The sequence below is a fragment of the Macrosteles quadrilineatus genome, unplaced genomic scaffold, assembly GCF_028750875.1.
Source record: "Macrosteles quadrilineatus isolate MER2022 unplaced genomic scaffold, UCM_ALF_1.0 Scaffold_8__2_contigs__length_117827958, whole genome shotgun sequence".
Lineage (NCBI taxonomy): Eukaryota > Metazoa > Arthropoda > Insecta > Hemiptera > Cicadellidae > Macrosteles > Macrosteles quadrilineatus.
In genome coordinates, this window is record NW_026542601.1 from 67,182,988 (window position 1) to 67,197,317 (window position 14,330).

Sequence of the window (14,330 nt, forward strand, 5' to 3'; positions counted from 1 at the left end):
AAAATCCTAGAAAAATACAAGTACATTGATATTGTAGCATTTTATATTTTGTATTTTTTGTCACAGCTGATGACCGACTTACCCTGGCCAATCAAATTGTCTCCTTTCCTTACAGGATCTTGCAAACTATTTAAATTTCTGTTTTAATTGACAAAATTGAATTGACATGATATTTCATGATTGAGCAGAGCTAAAAAAATACTAACATGAATTTGTTTATGAACTGTGACAAAAAATACAAAATATAAAATGCAACAATATAAAAAAAATTTCCATGTCTTAAAAACGAGTTTTATGATAAAAATTGACTATTTTTACAATGTGAAACGTATATTTAGAAAATTTAGATCATTTTAAAAAGATCAAGCATTGTGTATGCTGTACAATAAATACCACTCCAATATAGATGAGTTAAATAGCTCAAAAAACATATTTTGATTATTTCAAACCATATTAAATAGTAAATAATAGGATTTTTACTAGAAAATGTGGTATACAGTATAACGCTTGATAATCTAAAATAAAAGTGTGTCTGGATTTTAATCACTTATTATTTTCAACCTATAACAATTGCATTTATGTAGTGTATTCAGAAGTATTTAAGTGCTAAAAGCCATTGTTAGCCCTTTAAGAATGTGAAGGTGATTCCGTTGCAGAATGGGGAACTGTTATTTTGGTAAAACCCTAATACTATAAACCTTTACTATTATACTTGAAAATTTAACAACAAAAACACTATGATGGCCAGTGACAATTTTATTATTGGTTCTAATATTAATGCAACTGTAGTAAAATAAATCTATTTCATTCCCTGTCTTTATAATTTTAATTCCAAGTAAAGAATAGACCCTATGTTTAGGCTTACACACAGATAAAATATAATAGTGACGATCTAATCACTGTGTTGGACATACATGTTGGACATGCAATAATTAATTCAAATAGACTATATTAGTTTTTCAACTGGTCATGATGTATTAAAAGTTTATTTGGAAACTCCCAGAAATAATCATTCAATGACCAACAGTCTTGAGTCATATGGCTTTTAATATGGAGTACTTCAAAGCATAAAATATTTCTATTGTGTTAGCGGCCTAAGATATATTTTTTGTTTTGGCTAGAACGAATAGTTAATGATATTCTATAAACTATCAGGTTATGAAATTACCATATAATAACAACAAATATCTGTTATATTTGATAATTAGTAACACATTATATAATCTAATTTGATAATCTAAAAAGGGCTTAATTAGCTAATTTATAAAAACTGTAAGCAGTGGCTTTCATGATAGAAGTTCTCGACTTGAATCACTGGACCGGCTGCTCTCCTATAAGAAATGTTTGGAAAATCAATCAAGAGAATAGGTTTGATTACAAATAGTTCAACTAAAGTTGTCGAGTGAACAAATTATGAATAGCTAGGTTAATTAAGGGCAGACTCATAACGACTAAATTGTTTACCAAACTGTAATTGATTCAGATAGCTCAATAAAGTATCACAAATTATTTTTCCTACAGTCACCTGACAAAGCATGCTTCCTTGCACTGATTTGCACTTATTATAGCACGCAAAGTAGCTAATTGCCGCATTTACTTACTTTTGCCACACTCATTTTACTTTGTCGCACTCTATTATTCCTTTAACAGACTACGATTAGCTGGTGCGGCGTTTCACTGACTTTGAGTATGGACACTACGACTAAGATTGATACTACTGTTCCGTGTTAAAATTCTATTGTTGTTCACACTTGAATTTAACCTAACCTAAAACGTGTTGTTGAGTGTTTGAAAGACTTATTATTTATATACTATATAGTAACTGTAGGAAATAACTAGTCTGTAAGCAGTGTGAATCCCTTGTGCCCACAACACAAAATAAACAATAGGCAACGCTATTTTGTACATTTAAAATCATTGTTATCTCAAAACCAAACGTTTAGGAAACCTTGGAATGATTTAGGCCCACTTACCTCCACGAATTGCGAGTGTAATGGCGGAATTATACGACTATTACCAATTCAAACTGAGACACACTGCGGTGACGGTAGTTATAACCAGATAGAATTGATCAATTATTTATTTCAGTTATGTTGGCTAACCTTAGTTACGTAATGGATTAGAGTTTTGTTTAAGCTACAAAGAAACATTTGATTACAGTATGATACTTAAATAGATACAAAGACATTTGATTCAAAAACAGGATCAATACTTATTTTGGGTTACGTTTAGTGGTTGTAGTGCTCGCCTAGTAATCTAAAGGTCACCAGTTCAATCATCAGAAAAGTGTTTAGCTTTTTGTTGGTTCGAAACTGGACTCAGCTTTCCTTGATCATTGGGCTTTCAATAAATGGTCCGCACTACTGAAACAGCTGATCTTAGTCAGTAACAAAGCTACACAAAGCATCTCACTCCATTTACACTCATACTTCACTCTAGTTTGGGCTCAAATACTCACATCGGTGACGTCCCCATCTTAAATGAATATGAATATGCATGTCATACCTTTTAAAAATATTTCTAGATACAGTATTATTTTCAATTTTTACTCCTCACTAAAACAGTATTGCCATCGAAGAAACCCTACTTTTTAGAAGAACAACCTGTAATTTTGTTTCTATATAAGTATTAAAACGGGAATGCTTATAAATAAAACGCTTCACCCTGTTTGACTTCACAAGTATTAGGTACTTAAGAAATAAAATTATAAACGTCCAAAAACCCAACGTTGTGTGATTTTTGTCACATTTCCTTATAATGTTAATATATATACCAGCAACCATTGTTTAGAGAATACGTAATCTATTAAATAACAGAACGTTATGTTGTATAAGGGTTTTTTTTTTCAAACTGACACCGGTAAGTTTACATTAAGAGTTGTGTACAAATAAAGCAATTAATGGGAAATAACTTTGATTGCCGATAACTTTTTTACGAGAAAATCCAAAACCAAGAGATCAATAACCTTGATTAACGCATATAATTGGTCGGCTGTACTACAGTTCTTAACTATAAACGTTGGTTTTTGGTACGGTACTGGTTCTTTTCCTTTTAACCTTTAGTAGCAGCAAGAATCATTTTTACGTACCAACACATTACAGTAATTTACAAATTAGTTATCGTTGGTGTTGCACCTTATTTATTACAGGCGTAGGCCTATTCAATTTAATTGATGTCTTAACTGTATAATTTTTGCTTTTTCTGTCTGGATTCCAAAATGTTATGCTAAGAAAACTATAACGCATTTTAGTAAAACATTTATTCAGCAAACCATCATGAATTGTTCAAACACTTTGAACGTTGTTTATGTATCAATAGTTCGTGGCCTATTTTGGTAATTTTTATTACAAATTACCAATCTAAATCGTCTATAGTAGGCCTACTGTACTTCATTTCATATAGCAAACCGATTCTGATAGCATTTCGACAGAATTTCGAGTCATCTCCGGTCCAAGCAAATATAAATTGTTATGATCAAATTTTATGGCATTAACAAAGATTTCAAGTACTAATTTTATATGTACCTTTTTATGCTTAAAGCGTAGCAGATTCCCTAATTAAGTTCGGTATTTTTGTGTGTATGTATGATGGTAACGCATTAATGTCCTTGTTTCTCAATGTTTCACGGAAAGGATAAGAGCGCCTTGATAATGAAAATGTCAACCCGAATAAAGTGTTAAATTAAGAGGTTGAGGTAGTACCGTAAATACTTTTAACCATTATGTTATAGTCCTTTAAATTCTGAACAAAATTGTACAAATCCCATTTCCGTATATTTACTCTCACCGCTTACACATGATAAAGGTTGTTGACAAACTTATGGGAGAAAGTATGTGTCAGAATGCTGATACCGTTTATTTAGTTTAATCATTGGATATAACATATGGACCAACAAGATCCGAGTGACATTTAATTGCGAAGCATTAGTTTTGGCTTGAAACTGTCAGATACTGTATTTGCGAAGGAATAGTTTTGTCAGCATATCTGAAAGTATGCAAACCAACTGCTGTGCTTTATATAAGAAGGTTTTAACTGACTATATGATAAGATCCCCGTGCGTAGAACGGGCACACATCTAGTAAGGTAATAAATTGAAAGAATAACATACAAATAAGTACAGCTGAGGTATTTTTAACATTATGTATATGAAAATTTCCCTTTAGAAAGGAATTACGGCCTTAAAGGGCAATTGTTGAAATAATGGATAGTTTTGGGCAAGGTTTCTCGTCATGACGATAATTTTAAGTACAGTACAGTATATGGTTTATGGGTGTATGACTTGCAGTTTTCTCAAAAGTTCATGGGTACTTTGGGATTTATATATAGATTTTTAATAGGTAAAATTATTTCGTTTGATTTATGTTAAGATTTATGTAGCTCAAAAATTACGAAACATGTCTTACACACCTAAATAAAATAACATAGATTGCTAAGGAAGAACAAGAGTTGCATGCACTAGTTTTACCTATGTTATTCTATTTACTCACAACATCCAGACGAGACACAAGACTATTGTGTAGAGTTTAAGGGGTTACTCGTAACATCCCAAATTGAATCTTAGGTTTATCAACATGCGGTACGATAAGAGAATAAACAATAAACACGGACTTTTATAGCTCACTTATAGCAGACGGCTGGTCAGTTTAGCCTAGGATAAACAATTAAGGGTTTTCTCATTGCGCCAGATATAAAGCTAAAATTACCCTTAGCTTACATCGCAGTCTGTTTTCTTGGTTGAACGAGTAGTTTTTCTAATAAACTATAATCTTTCATCTATCAAATTATTACATTTTGACTTTATTATATTTCCAAAGATACAAAACAATGTAAGCACAAAACATGTATACAAAGAAAATAAAAACGTAAAATAACTATTCTTTGAAATGAATGTCTTTTATGGTGACCTTATTATTATAACTATATGAATCACGTCTTACATATTTCTTATGATTACTTTTTCATTTTTAAATATTGTAAAAAAATGTTTATTAAAATGCAAGCTGTAAAGGTATCAGATATTGTCTAAGATATAACTACAGCCGAGTAGTGCATTTTTGTAAATAAATAAATAAATACTTTACCAAAACAATGTTTAAAAAACAATGGTTTCAAATGTTAGTATAAGTTTATCACCATAATAAGTTAATATATAGTTACCAAGCCTAACTGTTAATCAAAACTCTTCTGAGCGTCCAATAAACGTTAACAAGTTCAAATAAGGCGACTGTTAATTATTCTATTGTCCTCAGTTTCTAATTGAAGAAATAAACGATTAAGTGAATTTCTTTGAAGTGAAGAGTAAATCAAGTAGAACTTTCAGCAATTCAAAATGTGGTTGGGTATTGTAAAATAAATTTAGTAGTGTATACAAATTATCTAATATATTTGTTCTATAAAATTATAGGGAGGAATTACCTTATAGTATGTCTCTTGTAAATGTCCTACAATTTGAATTCAAGCCCTCTTATGTAGACCATTTAGACAAACTTTTCTCCTAGATATTCTGACCACACCAGAGCGATAGCCCCGACACCAGAGGATGTTCAAGATGTATAATTAATACTAGAGGTCGTAAAGTGGTCGAAAACTCGACCAAAAATATGTAATGTACATACTGTTTTATTTTCACAAATAAAACATGTGATTGGAATTTCTTCTGTTTTGATTTTCTGTTTATATTACGTCACTAGCCTATGTATTTTTTTATTTCTTATCAATTTTTTGTGTTTACTTTTTACCCTATTTTCATTTATAAAAGGATTCTGCAAATCTACAGGAAAATATCTTTCCAACAAAATGCGTAGATTTTCCCTGCGATGCACACGAGCTGAAACATAATAGCCTTTTAATAGGATGGTAACAATATGTTTTGCCTATGTGTTTAACAAACTTGTTATATGTTTCAGACGGAGCAGTTCGTGATACTATGGTTGTTGTTCGCGCTGATAGTTCTGGGAAACTCAGCAGTGATCGTGGCGTTGCAGTGTGGCAATCGCAAGAAGTCGAGGATGAACTTCTTCATCATGCAACTGGCAGTGGCAGGCAAGTCTTCCAAAACGTTTCCTACACTTTCGTTTAAGAAAGGTAGCATTTTTTTCATTGTGTGAATTCTACATTCTATCGACAGTAAATTTTATATTTTATAAATTCCTGATTTGCTATCATGTTGTTACCATCAGTAACTACTACAAACAAGGTAAATATAGTAGCTAGTCAAGTAAATTGATCTTGCAACACACAATTGCTCGCATGTTTTAATCGAAAGTCCTTCTAAGCTTAGTTAAGAATGCCAGGGTGCAGAATATGGTGAATATAGAGTTTAAAATGGAACAGGTTGTCTGTGAATAAAATTTAAAAAAAGATGTATGATTATAATTTAAAAACATTAACCTTTTTAAGTTTCACAAAATAATTCCACGTTTTTTCACTGTACTTCAGATAGAGTATTATTGTAGTCTTCACAATAGATTTTATATGTCAAGGGTCCAAGAAATGTTGTTTACAGTAATAGTTACTTTTCCTTAAAAAAAGTTGTGAAAAATAAACTTCTTGTAACTAGTACTTTGCACCCATATCTTAAATTCCAATTTTATAACGCTTCATACCACAAATCCTACGGCATTAGTGGTGACATCAAAAACAAGAAATATGAAAACCCAACTTGTAAGTCAACTTATCTGCCAAAACCAACATCGAGATGACCCTGCGCTCCATTAATCATCCAAAGTCTTTGTAAAGAAACAGGAGCCACGGAGTCTGAGGTTATCAATACATAGCAAATACAAAGAATACAGCCAAAATACATTCAACTCACGGGTGTATTGTATTTCAAATGTATTTCGATCGGACTCGGTTCTATTTGTAGTCAATTCGTCCGTGACTCCACTGTCTAGAGTATAGACTGTCGATTTGTCGGATAAAATACAGTTTGTGTAAGTCGGTGCAGTCTCTGTACATGTATTGGAAATGTGATCAGACTTGAAGAAGTAAAAGTGATCAAGGTTCGGATTTGTACAGACAAAACTTGCCAAGTTGTTGTTCATTAGATGCAGATTATCGGATGTAGAGTTACTGATTGCTTTGATAATTTGTATGTTTTTGCTTATTTTTACATGATATAAGTTATGAAAAAGGTTCATAAGGTTTGAAATAATATAATTAAATGTATATAACAATATTGTATATTTCGTACCTAGGGCCGAAAATTTTGGTCCGTGGTACGAGCAATATTTTTCACCACACTATAACCTATTACCACTATCCACAACAATACTAATGCACACTGATAGTCAACACAACTGCAACTTTAAGGTTTTGTGAAGAAATTATTTGAAGAATCAGCAAAAAAAATAATAAATAGTTGCTAGACAGTAATGACAATAAAACAGTTCTATTGCAATGCTGATACTGATTGTGTATTTAATATGCATTCATGTTTTATGAAAGCAAGCGGACAGCTGATTTTGCGGCCCTAGGGATGTAAAAACCTGCTCGGTCTCCAAATAACTATGACAGCTGGCATGGCCAGCAAAACGTAACTTTCAGCCACCAATTAACGTATGTAAAACAGCTAAAAACATCATAATTTGGTGATAAATATTGTTTTCACCACACTATCATGTTTTTGGCTGTATTACATACGTTAATTGGTGGCCGAAAGTTACGTTTTGCTGGCGATGCCAGCTGTCCATAATTTGGGGACCGAGCAGGTTTTTACAGGCCGGGGCCGCAAAATCAGCTGTCCGCTTACTTACTTAAAACATGAATGCATTTTAAATACACAATCAAAATCCATAGCATTGAAATAGAATTGTGTTATTGTCACCGTTGCCTAGCAACTATTTATTTTTATTTTTGCTGATTCCTCAAATTATTTCTTCACATAACCTTAAAGTTGTAGTTGTGTTGACTATCAGTGTGCATTATTATAGTGGTGAATAGTGGTAATAGGGTAAAGTGTGGTGAAAAATAGTGTTCGTACCACGGACCGAAATGGTTTTGCAGCTCTCGATCGATTTAAGTTCTCGACTTCGTCTCGAACTTAAAAACTATCTCGAGCCGGCAAAACCTCATTTTCGGCCCTAGGTACGAAATATACTATTATGTTTCAACACGTACGTAATAGTATTGCGATAAATCAATAATGATTGATAGACTAGATGGCCAAATAGAATGTACGTACATTCAGCTCCTCACTTTAAAACATTTTCGACCTTCTTCTTAATGGACATTTTAATACCTTAAGCTAATGAATGCGAAACAAATTTTAAATGCACAATCAAATCCACACTATACTCTTTACTGTTTCATACTTTGTTAAAATGTATAAAATTGTGGATATAAAAAATTGTGATGTCGAGAGTAGCCTACACATTCTTTTGGGAAATATATCATTATTGTTATTTTTTTCTTTTCAATAAATCCTGACCTAGAAGAAGATTTCGAGACAAAAAATAGTTGCTCTTTGTTTGAGACTCAAAACACTTTGACCTTTCCTTTTGATTATCTTCACCCTTAACGCCGTATCCTGTTTGAAACGAAGATCCAATCAGCGTCCGGTGGAGCTTAACTTGTTTACAGTGCTTAAGTCTAACTTTCATGTTAATCTCAAACTTGCTGTTATATCTATGTTAAAATTGCTCTACTATTTTAAAAAATTATAATTATTTCAATCACGTCGACTAAAAAGCAACATAATGCTTATCCGATAGGTGGTTTGGTTGAATGATTGTTTTTTGAGTGGGAAGATTTATGTAAATCGGTGTTTTGGCCATAAATATAACGTCGTACATACAACGTTACGTTGAAATACTGTCCGGGTACAAGGGGGGGGGGTATGTTTGTGAATATGTATACATTTACATGTTAATTGGTACACCAAAATTTAACAGAAAATTAGGTACTAAGGCTTCGAAGGTCACTGACACCAACACTAACACTAAAACTTGATCTTCAGGGTTCGACTGCGCCACAGTTAGCTTGATGACTTATAGCTTTCTGCAACGAGGATTGTCATAGTTTATGTCTGTGACGCGGTCAAACCCTAATTTATCTGGATATGTTCGTAAGTACATAAATATGCGCATTGATATATTCCTAGGTACGTGGATATGTTGGTACGAGGATATGTGTTGCATATGGTGCTCTCCGAATTTTAAACGTGATTATTATGGAGAATTGTATGCTATAGTATATGTTTTCCTTTATTTTTATTGATTTGGTCTATAATCCAAAAAATTAGATACCGTATAATTACAATAGTTTACAAACAACACGTGTTCTGTTGCCAGATCTGCTGGTAGGAGTGCTGAGTGTGTTGACGGACATAGTATGGCGGAGCACGGTGGCATGGAACGCTGGCAACATTGCCTGCAAAGTGATACGATTTTCGCAGGTGAGTAGAGGTACCAACTGATTAAAACTAAAATTTCTACTTACACTTATACATATTGTAGCGAGTCAACATTTTAACCTCAAAATATTTGTGCATCACCTACAATAAACTTCTAACCAAGACTTGATTCCGTAGTACGGACCTTGAGAAAGGAATTACAAAGGTTAATTGCGTGGACAAAAATGCGTGAACATTTTTAGTATCAAAATTTTTACCCTAAAGAATTTTTTTAAGTCGCGTTGAAAAGCTTGAAATCCAGATAAATATCTGGTGTTTGAAATCGTAGATTTGATGGACGTCATTAACTATCGCAATGAAAGAAACTACTCAAAGTACCATTCAAAATAAGAAAATCCATTTTTAACAAAAGAATGTTTTCTTATTACCAAATTATAATTTTAAAAATCGTACGTAATACATTCAGAGACCGTCAATGTTAAAGGATAAACTTAAAACTCAGACAACCTGTGAGTATGAATAATAGTAAATTCTCGGTGGTGTGAGTAATAAAAAAAAAACATTTTGTGAATATGTCTTCAAGAAATCTAAGTTCTGTTAAGCAGTAACCACCTTTTTGCCCATCACGATGGGAAATGTTTGCAATAACTTGCTAAATAACCTCGACTCACAATGAACATAAAACATAAACTTAATTGTAACTAAATGTGATAATTCAAAGAAAAATACTTTGTCTCTGAGCCATCTCGAGTGTCATCATTGTTAATTTTCGTCTCAGATATTTTTTGGCGCGTTTCCAGCCACCATAACTCTAGCGGGGGTGATAAAATCTTTCAAAACACATGAAAACATCTTGTGACTTTGAAATATTTATTTCTTTTAGCATAATTTTTGGCATTTTCCATCTCGTCATGAATCAAACTTGACATAGTAGTGTTACTGTCGTTTTCTTATAAGTGAGGCATAGATTTTATTTTAGTATCATAATCTACAATAAATATATACATGCTTTAAATAGGGTCATTGAGATCATAGTTTTTTTTAACTTACTTTGAATACTGAAGTTTAATACTCTAACAAACATGTGACCTATTTTAATTAGAAAAGGCAATTCAATTTAATATGCAATATGCAATTAAATGTTAATATTGACTATAGAATATCATAAATATTATGTTCTTGTTATTTACATGTTTAGTCTGGTGTTTATAATGTAAGTAGATCCATGCGAATACAATATAACACATCTCCCAACACACTTAATGATAACGTTTAAAACATAAATAATATTCTATAATACATTAGGAAACTATTGGAAGTCAAAGAATAAGAAACATATCCCCGATAAGTTTCAGCAGATTCTTAGTGAACTTGTTAATCTATTTTCACCCTTTCTTTAAATAATACCAAACTTTTATTAGATTGTACAAAAATAATATCTTAAACGCGAGTGCTAAAATTTAGTTAAAATGCAATGACACAAATAAAATACTATTAATAAATGTGTTTGACTACTGCGATCAGTAGGCATGGCGTGTGGGTTTGTAATTCATTGGTCTTCAGTGTTACCCTTATAGCATTCTTGTTATCTGTTAGCGATAACGTTGTCACATTCATATCAACACCAACACCTCACTAAACGGTCAACAATAAGTCTTAGGGTTCGTGCTTGTAGCCTATAGTGTTACAATGACTTTATTGTGGCAATTAAAAACATAAACTTCTGTTATCTTACGGTTTAACTGTAGGTTTCGACAATAGTATACTTCCTCATAAGAAGATTGAACATCCCCAGTTCAGCTTGAAACCAACCAATTGGAATAAAATTGCATAAGATCGAAATAAGGGTGCTCATTTTTTATAGTAATTTTAATTGCAAAAACATTTAAAATTAATTGTAGAAACTTTCACACTATCGCTTTCATACAGTTTTAAGAGTTAAAAAGATAGGCTGGTGGTTAATAATGAGTGAAATCTCAGAGTAATAAAACAAAATTTGTTTTTTTTAGTACTTTTGTTTGTTACAAAACTAAAACAAATTATTGTTTTGTTTTAAAAACAAAAATTTTGTTTTATTACTCTGAGGTAAAATTAATTAGATTCATAAATTTTTAATCAAACTGGTATCCATAAATCGCTATGTTTTTTTTCATTCACGATTTTGTTGTTGTTATTTTGTTGTTATTATGTTGATCCTCCTTTACATCCTGATGAATCAGAATTAAATGAGACTTGAGGGTATTTTTACATATGTATTTACTATAACTGTAGAGTTTACGTTTGTATAGTGACCGAACGCCTGGTATAAGTATATATAAAGTTAATTCACCTGCTTAAGTTCATCATCAGTGATCTTTAGTAAATAATAATTCAATAAATAAAGTCTGCTGAATAATAGTAAATTTTGTAGTATCATCAACATGAGAATTTTCTTTTGTGTATTGTGTACGAGAGTCTCTGAAACAATTTAATGTTGGGAAAATTACATCAACTATCTACCTAACCACACTCGAATTCGAGCAACAACTACCCTACAAATAAAACAAACATTGACCATCAAGAAACTTGTTAACATGGAGGACGATGTTTGGCACTTTGCCGCAAACAATTATGGTACAGGCGAAAACAAGCGACAAAACTCGTTAAATAACAAACAGATTACGAACCGCGTTTGATTCATTACCTTTTCCATTATTTTCCTCGAGAGCGTAAACAACTGAGCTCGTTTAGTTTATAATTTTTGTTTAGTCAGTGGTTAGAATTTTGTGTTTCAATGGTCTAGAAAGCGTGAATTAACATTATGTTTGACAAAAGACAAAAGAATACTGATTTTCTTTTATATTGCGGTCAGTATAATGATCGAAAGTATCTTTAGAATCCATTGAACATAAAATTATTACAATAACGTTTCTTATTTTTTAGATTCCTAGAATGTCGATGTTTAAATAAATGGCTCTGTCGTTAGAATGTTTAAATAAATGAATAGCGAGTGCAATATAAACTAACAAAACAGGCTCCATTTAACTAATCCATCGATATTTATTTCTTACGAACTGGATATTGGAGTAGCTCGTCTCTAAACTCAAAATTACCTTTTCAATCCGATATATTCTTTACCATTAGCGTAAAGAGTGTATTGTAAGTTCTGGAATTAAATACGAATAGTAAAATGTTGAGTACACCAATTTAAATTTTTTATTTAAAAAAAGTAGATATAATACTTGTTTTTATTCCTCTAGGATCTAGCCAGGAATTCCTTTCCACATTACTTCAGATAAGTTCCAAAGGGTATTATAACTTGGATAAAATCCATTGGTAATTGGAGGGATTTGAACCAGGGGCTTCGGGGACCGAAGTCCCGCGCTATACTACTTGACAAGCTCCCTCGCCCTAGTTTCTGTGTACTGAGATTCCCCGAAATTCAACTCTGATCCAAATTAATGTCTATATCAAAGTCGAGAAATTTTTTCAATTTTTTAACGTCCCACGTTTTCTAGTCCACAACATTTTTCACTAAACATTGCCTACCACAGTACTTCTGATCGTGCAGCTAAGTGTAGAATATTTTAATTAAACATTGTCCAAGGCACCGTTTTACGACATAAAATAAGCGGTCTGACTGAAGTTGCAGCTAATATGCTAGTATTTACTGCACATACAGTAGGTAATCTTAGCTGCATGCAGTCTTATCAAGGGTTTTAAAAGTAGTTTTCTATATTGTGTCATAAAAGATAACTTTGTGAGTTGAGAGGAAAGTGGTAGGGGCCTACATGATGATAGTGTACTTTTAAATCTACTGTCTAGGTTTGATATCTCATAGTTTTCCAAAACATCAACATGAATCCTATATTTATATATATATTTGTATTTTCCGTATTTTATTGGTTTTTGTTTTTTACTTGGGAGGAGTAGTTTTACCTGATTCTTTTTCATTATTGAACAAAAACTATAAAATTTACCGTTTAGAAAAAAAAAATCATTAGGCTATAATACAATTATTTAATGTTTGGGAAACTGTACGGTAAATCTTATTACAATACTACTATGAAAAATCAACGTTTAACAATAACTACCTACTTCTTCAGAGGAATAAACAGCAAAATCTATTCCGAAATCAAAACAAACAAAGTACGTGAAGAAAAATACTGCAGTTTATTTCCAAAAATATTTAATGAGATACCAACATTATATTAGGTGGGGAAGTGTAAATAAATACATGTACGTTTACTAGTAGACTGCATGAGGTAATGTAGGATGTTCAACATCGACAGAGTGATGTCTAATGTATGCTAACAGTGATGGCGGCCATTTAGTTCACGTTGCACATCATTAGGAACATTTTATCAACTCACACGTTCGCCAATGTTGCGATATTTGAATATTAACACCTAAACTCATCTAGTTTGTTCTTCAACGTAATCTGTGAAGTAAAACTTTTACCTATGTTATATGACGTAACTTTCAAGGTTTATCGCAAAGTATAAAAATTATAATTTGAGAAGGTTGTTTTGATTGAATTATCTAATTAAAAGCATATTACAATTTCATGTGAATTTCAAAGTAAGTATAAAACATGTTAATTAAAGACGCGATTTTGCATTGATTAAACACGTTTACAAACTACAGTATTTAATACAAAGTCTCCCTCTACGTGCTAACGTGGCGTACATTACGTTCAGTATTTAATCCTAATGAGTTCTTTAAACTATTTTACCAAACATTAATGAGATTCAGTAGTGCCAACCTACACAGATGTTTACGTAAATCAACAGTTGGTCTGGTTTGGAGTTTTGTAGCTAATGGCCTAAGTAGAAACGCCAGTTTTACATGATGTAGTATGCAGTTTAAAAACCGAGTTGATTAGAGCCAAGCAACCAAATAGTTTTAACTGTTCTCGTCTTAAAAACATGATATTTTTTATAATTACTTAAACACTAAACATTTACAATAATTACAATACTTCACTAAATATATTTTA

General features: G+C 31.9%; 1 protein-coding gene across 1 annotated transcript in view; it reads left to right on the plus strand.

Moving 5' to 3' along the window:
• The window catches only part of LOC128999692 (cardioacceleratory peptide receptor-like), a 132,425-nt gene that overhangs the window by 82,050 nt on the left and 36,045 nt on the right, over positions 1-14,330 (plus strand). Inside the window, exons 2-3 of the mRNA XM_054426319.1 lie at positions 5,907-6,042; positions 9,291-9,394. Coding sequence (XP_054282294.1) covers positions 5,907-6,042; positions 9,291-9,394 — 240 coding nt within the window. The remainder of the gene's footprint in view (positions 1-5,906; positions 6,043-9,290; positions 9,395-14,330) is intronic.